We start from the raw sequence: 15,422 nt of genomic DNA, 5'->3' as shown, positions 1-15,422 counted from the left end.
TCATTTTTGTCATTTTTGTCATTTTTGTCATTTTTGTCATTTTTGTCATTTTTGTCATTTTTGTCATTTTTGTCATTTTTGTCATTTTTGTCATTTTTGTCATTTTTGTCATTTTTGTCATTTTTGTCATTTTTGTCATTTTTGTCATTTTTGTCATTTTTGTCATTTTTGTCATTTTTGTCATTTTTGTCATTTTTGTCATTTTTGTCATTTTTGTCATTTTTGTCATTTTTGTCATTTTTGTCATTTTTGTCATTTTTGTCATTTTTGTCATTTTTGTTATTTTTGTAATTTTTGTAATTTTTGTAATTTTTGTCATTTTTGTCATTTTTGTCATTTTTGTCATTTTTGTCATTTTTGTCATTTTTGTCATTTTTGTCATTTTTGTCATTTTTGTCATTTTTGTCATTTTTGTCATTTTTGTCATTTTTGTCATTTTTGTCATTTTTGTCATTTTTGTCATTTTTGTCATTTTTGTCATTTTTGTCATTTTTGTCATTTTTGTCATTTTTGTCATTTTTGTCATTTTTGTCATTTTTGTCATTTTTGTCATTTTTGTCATTTTTGTTATTTTTGTCATTTTTGTAATTTTTGTCATTTTTGTCATTTTTGTCATTTTTGTCATTTTTGTCATTTTTGTCATTTTTGTCATTTTTGTCATTTTTGTCATTTTTGTCATTTTTGTCATTTTTGTCATTTTTGTCATTTTTGTCATTTTTGTCATTTTTGTCATTTTTGTCATTTTTGTCATTTTTGTCATTTTTGTCATTTTTGTCATTTTTGTCATTTTTGTCATTTTTGTCATTTTTGTCATTTTTGTCATTTTTGTCATTTTTGTCATTTTTGTCATTTTTGTCATTTTTGTCATTTTTGTCATTATTGTCATTTTTGTCATTTTTGTCGTTTTTGTCATTTTTGTCATTTTTGTCATTTTTGTCATTTTTGTCATTTTTGTCATTTTTGTCATTTTTGTCATTTTTGTCATTTTTGTCATTTTTGTCATTTTTGTCATTTTTGTCATTTTTGTCATTTTTGTCATTTTTGTCATTTTTGTCATTTTTGTCATTTTTGTCATTTTTGGCATTTTTGTCATTTTTGTCATTTTTGTAGATTTAGTCATATTTTTATTTCATTTTCCTTTTTCTCATGCCAAAAATCTTGGCACACACATTTTTTTTAAACTTAGGGGTTGAGTCGTATTTTTTGAGACGATTCATATTAGTTTTTGCATTTATTTCTTCTCTGCTCATAATTATGATAATCAAGAAACTTCTTTTGAATGTGTCATCATTTAATAAGAGTAAATAAGTGATCTTCTCGTTTAAAGAAGAAAAACTATGTTCAGTTTTCTCATAGGTTGGCCCCACCAACCTTGAGAGTCCAACTAAGAAAATAATTTTAAATAACCTTGAAAAGATTAAAGGAACAGGAAAACACGATTGAAATGTTGCACTATGTATCCAATTAAGCATAAATATGTGCAGTCATTTTTCTCCCGCAAAGCGTCAAGTGCACAAAGGGTGCCCCAAAGAAGTTCAATTTGAACAACATTCATCAACAGAGGGTAGGAACAAGATTGATAGTTGGAGTCGGCAAAACTTAACTTTTCACAGCCCTCAAACTACTTAAATCCTAACCATCAGGTACCTAGGTTTAAGTAAGTGAGCAGAGCAATTGCCGTGCGTTTGTTCCTTCCCGATTTTGCCACTCTCAGTTATTTAGTCTTGGAAGCTGTTTAGGCGCAGAGGGAAAACACAGAAATGGATAGATAAATGGTGAGTTCATTTATGGCCGTTTATCATCATTTCCCCCCAAGTCGGACCATTATGGGAATCATTTGGCGGCCTTCTTGGCGTGCAGCAATTGACTAGTTTGCTGCCTGTCTGCCTTCGTTCCTTCCTTTGGGAAACATTCAAGTCTGAATCTTCTCGGGAGGTTTGCCTTTGCCTTCCCTATTCCTTAATGGTAAGGGGGGATGAAAGGAGGCGAAAATACTTTGGCATTTCGCAAAAATTGCTAAAAGGTTGTGAACTTGGCTGAATGTTCTCATACCTTTACCTATAGCTAAGTACAAGAAGGTGCTGTATTGCTCCGGAATAAGTATTCGCCGAACCATCCAACGGAGCGCATGGACTCGAAGTGGTTTTCCGGAAATGTGTCACTGGGTCAGGAATGACAGCCAATAATACGATATGTAATTGCGGGACCAGAAATGAGATACATACATACATATTTATTTATTTATGAGCCGCGGTGGTTTCGCAGATCGTGATCTTGATGGTTTGACGGCCAGTAATGATCGTTATTAAGGGTCGCATTCCTATGAAAGTGAAGAACGGGTTGACGAATTCGCTTTCAGTATGGAATTTCTCACGTCGCTCGAGTTGAGACGCTCTTTCCTATACATGACAATAATGACAGAATTTGTTCAATTTAAGTTCAAGACCTTAGCAGCAAATTTTTCCTACGAATTTATTAACTTATCTTTGTAAGGTTAGCTCTCTGTAATAAAAAAAAGAAAATTTTGAAAATATACAAACGTTCAAAAATCACCGTAAATATAATGTGCTACATTTAAAAATTGACCGAAATTTTCCACATTTTTTCTCATTCCAGAAATCAACAGCTGCTACTACAACGGAACCCACTTCATGGAGGGATCGATTGTGCCCACCAAGGAGCCCTGTCTGATGTGCAAATGCCAGAGTAAAACGTTGATCTGCGCCCTGAAAGTTTGCCCCGGTAAGTAAAAATGCTATATGTATACTGTGGTTCGTTTTATTTTCCGTACACTTCCAAGTCAACGGCCAAACATTCTGATGCGAATGAGATCTAAATGGGGTTTGCTCGTTGATTGCATACCGAAAGGCGCTTTTTAGTTGGCTCATCTTATGAAGTTCACTTTTTCTATAGGATCGAAATCACTGTTATACCTTGCGGGAAAGAATTTTTAAATAAGTAGGTAGATATGTTACAACGATTAATTTACACTCTTCATCCAGAAGTTTAAGTTTTTCAACAAGGTTTTGAATCTGCTTTGAAAACGCCCATTCAGTTTTTTCAAAAGACTTTACACTGATCTTGCTTTTATGTAGTTTAAACACAATTACCGCTCATGAGTTTGCATCAAATTATCAAGATTGAAATTAAAATAAACGTCTTTCTAGATCCATTGCAAATGTTGTCAAGATATGTACACGACGACAATAATAAAATCGATTGTAACTTTTTTGTAGGTACGCATCTCGGACAAAAAGTGCAGGGACTCAATGTTAAGTTTAATGCATTAAACTAAGCGTAATTTTGTCGGATTTGTTAGTTTTGACGGAAAACTTTATGTTTCAATAAGAAGTATGATGTTCATTTTAAATCGAGATGCCTTTTTCTGCTTATTGCTTTACCTTAAATCGTTCAAGTTATACTTCTCTGCTAAAACCGATTACATTCAACAAATCACAAGAGTGAGATTTTTATTTTTCTTTACTTGAATCAATTATTTTCATTAATAAAGCTCAATCGCCCAATGCATTTAGAGGGCAAACTAAACTCTATAAATCGAATTAACAAGCTGACTATTTATGAACTTTATTTCGTTTAAAAATCGAGTTTTAAATTTGATCAAGTTTTAAAATAATTCCAGTTCGGATACCGGAATTATCCGAAATTTGGAGTTCGAATCCCTTTAATTATATTTTATCCACTACCAATTTCCTTCGTTCTTAAAGTTAATTTTTGATATTCTTGTATAAAATAGTATAAATATCAAATCCGTTATGAACATCTCATTCTTGAAAGGAAATGGGAATTCTGCCCCAATTTTGATATGATTGATTATAGTTAAAATTTGTTTGAAGTTATTAAAATACAACAAAATATTCATAGACTTCCAAAAGTGCATGCGAGTGGAAAAACGATAAGCTGTACAGTAGTTTTTCGATTTTATCACTGTTCGATTTTTTCAATACTCGCCAAATTTACGCTCGATTTTATCACGGTTATTGTTTCGATTTTACCACGCTTTTTTAGAAATCATTCCGAAACCATTTCCAGGAGCTTTATTTTCGTTCAAAAGCATAGAGCATTTTTGTTCATGATTTTTTTTATTGGTTTATCTTATGGTATATAGGTTTTCAATAATATGAAAATTCCATTGAACCGCTTATTTTAGCTGTTCAGTGTTTAAAATCGTTATTTGAATTTTTATAACACTTGTAATAATCGACATAAGTATTTTAACGTCACGCTAATGCTAGAGTTGTTATTTTTTTTTTTAAAGTTTTATAGACGCATTTAACCTATTGAGCTAGGTCTTTCGCGTCTCTGTTTTATTTATCACAATATACAAAAAATAATACATTATTCATATTCCTAATCTTTCCTAGCCTAGTACAATTTTATATCAGTTTGAACATGTCGATATCCTTAAGAAATTTAATAACTTTGTCTTCTTGTTGTTTCTCATTTTTCAATATTAATTCAATAGAATTACCAAGTTTAAGCAATCGCATTTTTGGAAGTAACATGGTGCATTCCAAAAAGATATGGTCAACAGTAAGAGAGATTTTACAATTAGAACACATAGAAGGAGACGAATAAGGAGTAAGAATGAAGTCATGAGTAAGTCGACAGTGGCCGATTCTTAGCCTGGTCAAAACCTTTTGTTCGTAAGGGTTTTTCCGATCAAATCCTGGGAAATCGTTAGCTTTTATTTTGTGTAGTTTTAAGGCAGGGTTTGTAGATCTCCATTCATCTTGCCAAGCTTGCCATATTTTTGTGTTAATTAATAATTTGGCATCAGAACCTGTAATATTTTTTTTTGTAAACTCTCTTGGATCTACCCTCATTAGCAAGTTGGTCGGCCCTCTCGTTTCCAATAATGCCAGCATGTCCTGGTATCCATACCAAGGTAATCTTTTTAGTCTTCATAAGCAGCTCACAGGATTGAATCCAAGAATTACGAAATTTTCCTGCTTCAATTGCTTTCAAGCAGCTTGCACTATCTGAAAAGATAGCGCACTTTTTGTTTTTAGGAGAATTTTTTATTGCGGTTAAGATTGCCATGGTCTCAGCACAGAATACAGAACAAGTATCCTGTAATCTTTCACTGGTCGAGCTTATTTCTGAAAATATTCCGAAACGTGTTGAACCATTTGCTTTTGAGCCGTCTGTAAAAATTTTTACGAAGTCTGAATATTTTTTTATTAATATCTTCATGATATACCGATAAAACTTTATGAGAGCTATCGCCTGCACGAATTTGCCGGGCAATTGACCAATCTACACACGGTTTTATATGGTCCCATCTATGTGGGCTCCATCTAATAAGAGGTGTAAAGTTACATGACGTTATCGTTTCAAAAGATGTGGTTACCCTTTTAATCAAGAGAAGATCCTTCAATGTGCGTCCCATTTCAATCATTCTTATTGCAGTTCTGGCTTCAGTTAATGCTACCAAATAACCGAAGGAAGTTGACCAGCTTCACAAAGCATGGCTTTAGAAGGGCTTGTGCAAAAGGCGCCAGAGGCTAAACGCACAGCTTTGCTGTACACAGGTTCTAATACTGGAAGGACATGTTCTTTCTATCTACCAGCTACACAAATACCGTACAACAATCGGGGAACAATAGTGCTTTTTACAATTCTTGTGAGTGTTTCTCTCGATCCTCTTACTTTAGATCCGATCATTTTTAAAACGTTTATCATAGCAGACGCCGATTCTTTTCTTTACTTGGCATGCTTCATAAAATTCATTTTTGAATCAAATGTAACACCCAAGACTTTAAGCGTTTTCACAGTTGGAACTGTAAGATCACCCACAGTTATCTCAGGAACATGTCCTCGATGACGACGATTCTGACAAGTGTGCAAAAGTTGGCATTTTTCTATCGCAACACGGAAACCGACAGATGTTAGCCAATGGATCGCTTTTTCAGCGGCTTTCTGAATTTTTGCTCTGAGTGTTTTTCTCTGTTTTCCATAAGCTACCAATAGAATATCATCAGCGTAAGTGATAATTTGGACATTTGTAGGGATAACTTCGAAAATAGGATTCATACCTACAAGGAAAAGTGTTACGGAAAGTACTGATCCCTGTGGAATCCCTTGAGCAGCAGTTCGCAAAGACGAATAAGTTGATCCGATTCTTAATTTAAAAGTTCGGTTGACAGAGTTGTTATTTGTGCTTTGTTAGCCGCTCTAAAAAAGTAAACATTGGGGCTATTCGAATCATGTAAAGATGTGGGTGAATTTGAGTGTTTTTGAAAGATATAAATGTCTCTGATTTTTTTTAATTTGCTTATTTGAAAAGGTGACATGCGCAATACAAATTGAGCAGCTTTTTGTAATGTTTGAATGGATTATTTTATATAATTGAAATGAAATTCTGCTAGCTTTCCTTGAAATGTGTAAAAAGGACTAAGATTTCTTTTTTTCTACATATGAAAACCAAAAAATTATCCACCCTTAAAGCAAATTTTGGGAAAAAACACTTTAAAAGTCTAGCAAATTTTAAAATTTTTCTCGAAAAGGTAAACTTTTCAGATATTCAAAGGTGTGAAGATACAAAATATTGAATTTTAAAATTTGTTGAAGAAGTTTTTTTTGATGAATTTTTCTTTGTACTCTTTTTCATAATCGAGATCGAGATCAAATCGAGATAAAGACTGTTAAATTTCCATAAAAAACTTAATAATTTACTATAATATATAAAATGAATATTCCACATGATTTTATTTCAAGAAAAAATCTTTAAATCTCTATATAGAAAATACTTCTTTACTAAAAAAAAAAAATAGTTTGCAAAGAGCCAACCCCCTTTTCCATTCACAACTTGGTTTGATATTTGATTGGCTCTTCCAGCTTCGATTTGGGATCGGGCTGACCGTTGGCGTAGCAGCAAACTCCTTGAACCAGTTTGGTGCACTGCTTGGCATGATCGCAGCTTATGTAGCCGAAAAAAGCATCCTGCCTATCACTATCGATGAAACCTTCCAGAAACTTGCAATCCCACCGATTGCCTAACAGATCGTTGAAGAAATGGGGTAAAGTGTTTCCAGATGGATTTTTGAACCATTTCAACTTGTTGCACTGAAGTTGCACCGGATTGAGAATGCTTGGAGCTATAAGGTTGGTCAGATCCAGCGTTGTCAGTTCGTTGTTTCTCAAGTCGAGGTACCTGAGCCGGGAAGCGTTTGTTTTGGTTGGCATGAGCACTTGAGATATTTGGTTTTGTCCTAAGTTTAAAGTGGTTAGTGAGCTCAATCCACTTAGTAGGAGCGACAAATCAACAGTTTTTATAGTGTTGTTGAAAAGATTCAGAGTTGATAATTTTTTAAGTTTTTGCATGTTGGTAGGAATCTTGAAAAGTTTGTTTGAGCTAAGGTCCACGTATTTTAAATGTGGACAATCCCATTTGGTTGTATCGATATCTTGCAGTCGAGTGTAATAAATGTGAAAATTTTCCAAGGAAGGAAGTCGAATGTTTGATTTGGTTACGAGTTGAGTGATACCACTGTCCAAAATACTAAGGGATCTAAGCTTCAACAATTTATCAAAGTCATCCATCAACAACGAAGAAAACTGGCCCTCTGACAGATATAAGATTTGCAGTTGCTTCAAAAGATGAATTTTTGGCATTCGTTTGAACCGTGTCACAGCAAAATACTGAAGACGGTATTGTAGTTTATTGAGAAGCTCCACGTTACCGTTTCGGATAAAGCTCACCGTCACACTAGTTGTATTGGCCCCTATGAAAATGCTGTCACTGTCCACGTTTTGATATGTCACAGTCGAGAATCCTTCGCCGAGTCGTCGAAACATCTCTTGGGATGGTTTGACGAATTTGGCGTTTAAAATCCCCAAGTGTAAGGATTGTTGGGTTTTCGAAAATGTCCACTTCTTTGATCCATCGATGACTATGCCTTCCAACAGGCACATCAGTGAATTTCGAAAGCGTTCCGAACACACCATGCTTTCGGCGCCATTCTCTGCTAAATTGGATGACACGATTGCAGATCTAAAACAAAAAAAAAAACAATTTGAAGACAAAAATAAGTATTTTTGAACACATTGTAAGAAACTTTTTTAAGAAGGTTTAAAGTACCGGGGTGAAATCTGATAATACAAATTAATGCTTAAAAATTCAAATTTAAAATATTTCGTATTGAGGCTCAGATTTATTTGAAAAGCAAATACTAACAGCACGAATACGACCAAAATTATCCCCATTCCAGCTTAGATTGATAATGAATGTCAAAACGGCTTCAGTGAAATTCTGTATCGAATCGGCACTCATGATTTGATTATAATGATCCTAATTTTCTTTTGGATGTTGCTAAAATAAAAACGAGAAAATGGTTGACACCAACTTTTTGTTATATCAGTTAATTCTGATTGATGCGTTGTAGTTAGTTTTGTAACACGAAATCTGATAAAATTTAGAATCCGCATAATTAGTCTTTTCTTTCTCAAATTACACTTAGAAGATTTGTACACAACGATCATAAGGCGTCGTACACAAATTACGTAATGCATAAAAGGTAGAATTTAGACCCCCTCCCCCCCTATGTAACAATAAGTAACGTTTAATAGGACCCCCCTCCCCCTACATGCGTTACGTAATTTGTGTATGACGCCTAAGACCGGTTGTCCTGTACGAGCACGAGACGTGGATATTGCTCGAGGAGGACCTGCGCACACTCGGAGTATTCGAGCGACGAGTGTTAGGAACCATCTTTGGCGGCGTGCAGGAGAACGGAGTGTGGAGGCAAAAGATGAACCACGAGCTCGCGCGACTCTACGGCGAACCCAGTATCCAGAAGGTGGAGAACGCTTGACGGATACGCTGGGCGGAACATGTTGCGAGTATGCCGGACGACTGTCCTGCAAAACAGGTGTTCGCTGCTAAAACGAGATCGTTTAACCAAGTGGAGCGTCTGGTGAATGTGGGATGTCCGATAAATTGAGGAACGGTTGCCATGGATCGAGTGAATTTTAGAATTATGTTCGTCAAGTTATGCCGTGAGACTATGAAAGTACTTTGAAAGTAAATGAAAATGTAAAATAAGCTTTTTCTTATATTTTCACCTAATATAATTTTAAATCAAATAATTCAAACAATCGTCAGGGGTGAATACCTCAGACAATCAGAAGTAGTATTTATTTCTACAGATTATATCTTACAGAATGATATTAAACTGATTTTCGTTTATCGGCACCTTCAATGTGGGGCTCATGCATATTCTATATCGTATTAATTTGCATTGCATGATTTTATTGCGACAAGAAGAGAGACTCGAATTTATGTACATATGAACTCGTCCTTTGTGTACGATAATTCGCAAAAAATCAGTGAAACGACCGATACACGATGATCAGCCGTGATTGACAGATTTTGTCGTGCTGTGCATAAAACACGATTTACGATTAATATTATCATAACAACCAATTTTCTATCAAACAAGATTGCTTAAATGAGAGATTATATTTTAAAAAGAAAAAATATAAAATGTCGGAAGAGTGGATTACAGTCGATTAGTTCAGCGATACAAAAGTATGTATTAAGGTATCTGCTGATAATAAAAGTTCTTCCCAAAGTGTTCACATTGAGCGTGGTGGTGAACATTTTTACCCGAAATCCAGGCCGATACTGTATCCAATATCGTACCTGGTGTTGAAAATGTAAGTATGTTTCAAAAGCATTTTCACTCTGTGATAGCATAAATGGTTGTTGAAATATTTGTTTAAATTTCGTGAATATATTTTTTACTGGAACAATGACATTTCTTTTTATTTAAACAAAACTTGTTAACTGAAGAATAGAAAATAAGTTCGCAACTCTGCTTGTCACTTGGAGATATATGCTATACAACCGTATATAACTGCATTGATTCGTACTAATGTACATGCAATCGTATACCTATGCAAATGAATTCGGATGTCTGATTTTCGTAAAAAGTATTTGCTGGCAATCGTAAAAGAATACAAATAAGTTCAATAAAATCGTTTATGATAATGAGACACTGATGATTGGAATCGTATTTAAGGAGGCTTCAAAATGTTGGTCTATTTTTAGATCATCGAAGTCGTGTTCTACGATTTAAAAGATTTTAGTTATAGAAATATACGATTTGTTTTTGGTTTAATGCCTTTGAAGCAAATCCTTTGAGCTGCAGATCGTATCGTCAGGGATCAAGTCCAGTTACTATAATAACTTCATGAATGTTAAAAAAAATCAGCAACTAAGCAAACCATAAATTGTACGATATAAACTTAAATTTGACAGCAAAAAACGCATTTCTTTGAAATAATCTTATTTTTATTCAACTGACGCAAAATGAGAGCCCTGCACACAAGTCGCAGAAGACGACCAAATAAGTAGTCAAACTTTCCATATCGTTACGAAAAATGGCGTACATAAAGATATTCCCAATCACATATTGAGCGAAGACCTACAAGATTACAACCTCAATCATCTATATGATGATGTAAATTGTCGTAGTATATTCCAAAAAAAAATCATGTGTATTTGTTTACGCTGTGTATATTTTGACTAGCAGATGTGCGAAGATGGAGTCGGAAGAACAGCAGCGGCGCAAAAAAAAAATTACCTCGGAAATCCTGATCTTTCTCATCGTGTCATCAGCAAGAAGCTAGAAATGGTATGTACATTCTACGGTGCCTCGTGTTTTAAATCGGTACCACGAACGTTTGACCATCGATCGGAAAGAAAAAAGTGGCAAAAATGGACCTCCGTATAGTGTTTAGAATCACAAGCGGGTTGTTCAAGCTTTCAAGAGGAATCCCAACATTTCAGTTCAAGATGTGGTGAAGAAACTGAATCTAACTAAATCTTTCGTGTAAGATGCGATAAACGTGAAGGACTACACACGTACGAATTCCAAATGGCGCCTTATTGCGATGAACGGCAGAATTCCGTAGGTAAAACACGTTCACGGAAGCTCTACATCCAGATGTTGACGAAATTACATTTCCTCGTTATGGATGATGAGACTTACGTAAAAGCAGACAACCGGCAGCTTCCAGGGCTCCAGTTTTTCACCGCTTTCCATAAGTTCGATGTCCTTGAGGACGTTTGAAAGCAGAAGATGTCAAAGTTTTAAAAAAATACATGATTTTGCAAGTAATTTGCTCGTGTGGAAAACGGAGCAGTGAATTCGTTACAACTGGAACGGTCAATGGGCAGGTGTACCTAAAGGAATGTCTCGAAAAGCGTCTACTTTCTCTTCTGAGGTTACACGATGGTCCTATGATTTTCTGGCCGGATTTAGCCTTGTGCCATTATTCGAAAGAGGTTTTGGAGGTGGTATAAGGCTAAGAAGGTCAATTTCGTGTCGAAGCATCTCAACCCCCCGAACGCATAGGAACTGCGGCCAATTGACAAGTACTGGGCCATCAGGAAGCATCCTAAGGAAGTGAAATCGGACGAAGATATTAAGAAAAAATGGATTGACACGCAAAAAAAAAGTTGGTCCAAATGTTGACCAGGACCTTATGAGTAGTGTAAAGAAGAAGGTTCGTGCATTTGGATATGGAATTGAGATTGAATAAAACCAACACAGGAAAATATTCATAACATGAGTTATTTTACTCCCTGAATGTTTGAAAGTGATTGGTAAAACGGGTGAATTTTGCCGAATATTTGGGTGTGTGGCAATTGAATTTCGTACTCCCTTTACTGGTTTTGCTGCATTATATACAATATGTTTAAACGTATATTTGCACGTATATTTGTGTTGCAAATTCGAAATACCCACCAAATGGTTGTCTGGGACAAACTTTGTAGCAGTCTTGGAGGAAATAGTTTTGGATTCTGTTTAAAATACGCTCGAATCGACATCGACATCGAATGCTGTATAAAACTTTTATAAAACAACACATTTGGCTAAAAACCCCTCTTTATATTGAGTTCTTCTATACATTTTAATACAATAACCACGTAAATACTTCTTTACTAAAAAAATTAAGTCGCAAATAGTCAAACCCCATTTCCATTCACAATTTGGTTCGATATTTGATTGGCTCTTCCAGCTTCGATTTGGGAGCGGGCTGTCCGTTGGCGTAGCAGCAAATTCCTTGAACCAGCTTGGTGCACTGCTTGGCCGGATCGCAGCTTATGTAGCCGAAAAAAGCATCCCGCTTAGTACCATCGATGAAGCCTTCCAGAAACTTGCAATCCCACCGGTTGCCCAACAGATCGTTCAAGAATTGGGGCACAGTGTTGCCAGATGGATTTTTGAACTATTTCAACTTGTTGCACTGAAGTTCCACCAGATTGAGGATACCTGGAGTTATGAGGTTGGTCAGATCCAGCGTTGTCAGTTCGTTGTTTCTCAAGTCGAGGTGCCTCAGCTGGGATGCGTTTATTTTGGTTGACATGAGCACTTGAGATATTTGGTTTTGTCCTAAGTTTAAAGTTGCTAGTGAGCTCAATCCACTGAATAGGAGAGACAAATCAACAGTTTTGATTGTGTTGTTGAAAAGATATAGAGTTGATAAATTTTTAAGTTTTCGTATGTTGGTAGGTATCTTGGAAAGTTTGTTTGAGCTAAGATCCACGTATTTTAAATTTGGAAAATCCCATTTGGTTGCATCGATAGCTTGCAGTTGACTTTTATAAATGCGCAAATTATCCAAGGAAGGGAGTCGAATGTTTGATTTGGTTATGAGTTGAGTGATACCACTCTCCAAAATACTCAGGGATCTAAGCTTCAACAATTGGTCAAAGTCATCCATCAACAAAGAAGAAAAGTTGCACTCTGACAAATATAAGGTTTCCAGTTGCTTCAAAAGATGAATTTTTGGCATACTTTTGAGTCTAGTCATAGCAAAATACTGAAGACGGTATGGTAATTTATCGAGAAGCTCCACGTTACCGTTCCGCGAAAAGCTTACCGTCGCACTTATTTCATTTGTTCCTATGAAAATTTTGTCACTGTTCGCGTTTTGATATGTCACCGTCGAGAATCCTTCGCCGAGTCGTTGAAACATCTCTTGGGATGGTTTGACGAACTTGGCATTCAAAATCGCCAAGTGTGAGGATTGTTGGGTTTTCGAAAATGTCCACTTCTTTGATCCATCGATGACTATTCCTTCCAACAGGCATATCAGTGAATTTCGAAAGCCTTGCGAACATACGATGCTTTCGGCACCGTTCTCTGCTATATTGGATGACACGATTCCAGATCTAAAACAAGCAAATATCAATTTGAAGACAAAGTAATAGTCTTTTTGAACACATTGTAAGAAAAACTATACGTAGCTATCAAGTTCCGGGATCAAGTCTGATTAAACAAATAGATTTGTATTTAAAAAACCATAACTTACAGCACGAATGCGACCAAGAGTATCCCCATTCCTGCTTCGATCGATATTGAATGTTAAAAAGGCATCCATTAAATTCTGGATCAAAACAGCAATCATGATTTGATTATAATGATCCTCATTTTCTATTGAGTATTGGTAAAATCAAAATGAGAAAACGGTTGATACCCAGGGCTGGTTGGTGTTATTTTACATTAATAGTAAGGTATTTCATCAAAATCCTGATTTTCGAATGAAGATCCTAGAAGACGCCAATTTTGATTTTTAAGATTGAAAAAAAAGATTTTAAAGGTTTCATTATGTAGAAACACTTTTCAGGCGTTGTCGACGTGGTCCGTTGAACTCAGCCGATCGTCGATCATCACCCCACGTACTTGAATGCACGCTTGGATTCGATTGCGCACGGTCCAGCTGCAATCGTCCCTGATTGTGCTGAAATAAGGTTTGTGATCAGCACCATCTCGGTCAAACTTTCCACCTTCTCGATCGCAGTCTTAACAGTTCGTCGTTAACGATGTTCCACTATACCGGGCTAAGCATCGATCCTTGTGGAGCCGCCGAGACCCTCACAGTTTCCAATCCATCGCTGATCATATATGTACTGTAACGACGGCTAGCTCAGTCATTCGATACCTCAGGGTCGGCTTCACTTGCTGCAGAGTGGACAAACGACCAAAGGGGAAAACACTCACGAAGCTAGAACCAGAATGCACAAGGGGGTTTCGGACATATACTAAACAAGTGACAAATACATTGTTAACAATTTATTCTAACATTATAAGGGGAAGGGTTCAGGGTAAGGGAACGTTGTGGCCCATTTACATAAATGACTTTACTTGCGTAGACGGGACCCGGGCGATGTGGAAGGCCATGAAGGTTGACGTGTTGGCTGATGAGTCTGGAGTGATGGTTGTGTGGTCTTCCCGGGGAATGTCTTGTCCATGGACGCACGTGGTGATACCTGCACCACGGAGAGTCCTTTCCGAGGCCGAACTACCAGCGCGCCCTACTTTCCCGACCGGTAATGCACTGCCGGATCTATCGGGATTGTAGGGTAGTTCCTCCTCCCGATGCCTCGGTCGAAGGCGCGCCAAGCTTACCTCCACGGTCTGCAGCGCCGTAACTAAGGGCAGGGTGATAGCCCGGACCTTCGGAGCAACGACTCTGGTGAAGCGAGACCTCGTGATGGTCGTAGGGTCCTTGGAGCTTGGACCGGATGGGACCGTTGGATGGCTGGGCCTGCCGGTTGTCTTCCAGAGAGGCCCTTGAAGACCGGACTGGTCTGAGGACGGAGCCTTTATTCGGTGGCACGAAGGCTGCTGGCAGATAAAATTGACGGGTGCCTTGGACTTCCACGTGGTTGTTTGGAAGAGATGGACCGACGGACGAATTTGCACGTCCGAGCTGATAGACGACCACGACTTCAATCGCCTCTTTTCTTTCGGCGCCTCTTTTCGTTCGCTCCGGAAACGTCATCGAGGAAGGGTTGCCAGTATTCCGGTCGAATGATGATGTTGTCGCTGAGTTTTGACAGATGTAGTCCCTCCCATATACATACTGTTGCAATGTTCGGAATATCGCTCAAGAAAAGCAATCAGGATTCGTTTCAAGCTAGAATACTTACACCTCCGAGTGCTGTGATACGCACGTGGTGAACGTATCCGTTGAATGCTTGTCGTACATCAACACTAACTAGATACATAAAAATATACAACGCCCCATCGGGGGCTACAGTTGCTATGCGTCACGTGGCTAATCAACGGTGATCGACATACTTGATGATAAATTTTGAACGTCGTTCCCACAATCATTCAATAACACCTATCCTCGCATCATTGTTGATAATGTTCGTTATTGATAGATGATCATGAATGTCTTAGAAGGAAAATCTGAAGGAATACCAGGACCAAATGTTGAAAAAAGCTGTAGCACATGCTGGGCAGTTCATTGCGGTTACTTAGTAATGATTTTGTTGTTCTACGCAAAGCGAAAAGTTGAAAATCATATTGTAACCTTTACGCATCGCTCAGAACTGATACATATCAGTTATGATCCTAGAAGGTTGGAAAACATCAAGGAAG

General features: G+C 36.9%; 1 protein-coding gene across 1 annotated transcript in view; it reads left to right on the top strand.

Annotated features, from left to right (window-relative positions):
- The first annotated feature begins 2,620 nt into the window (after positions 1–2,620).
- Positions 2,621–15,422, top strand: part of LOC129748893 (uncharacterized) — a 38,885-nt gene continuing 26,083 nt past the window's right edge. Inside the window, exon 1 of the mRNA XM_055743677.1 lies at positions 2,621–2,742. Within this exon, the coding sequence (XP_055599652.1) occupies positions 2,652–2,742 (91 nt within the window). The 5' untranslated portion in view covers positions 2,621–2,651. The remainder of the gene's footprint in view (positions 2,743–15,422) is intronic.

The sequence above is a fragment of the Uranotaenia lowii genome, chromosome 2, assembly GCF_029784155.1.
Source record: "Uranotaenia lowii strain MFRU-FL chromosome 2, ASM2978415v1, whole genome shotgun sequence".
Lineage (NCBI taxonomy): Eukaryota > Metazoa > Arthropoda > Insecta > Diptera > Culicidae > Uranotaenia > Uranotaenia lowii.
The sequence above is the reverse complement of the archived record's forward strand: the minus strand, read 5'-3'. Positions and strand labels throughout refer to the sequence as shown.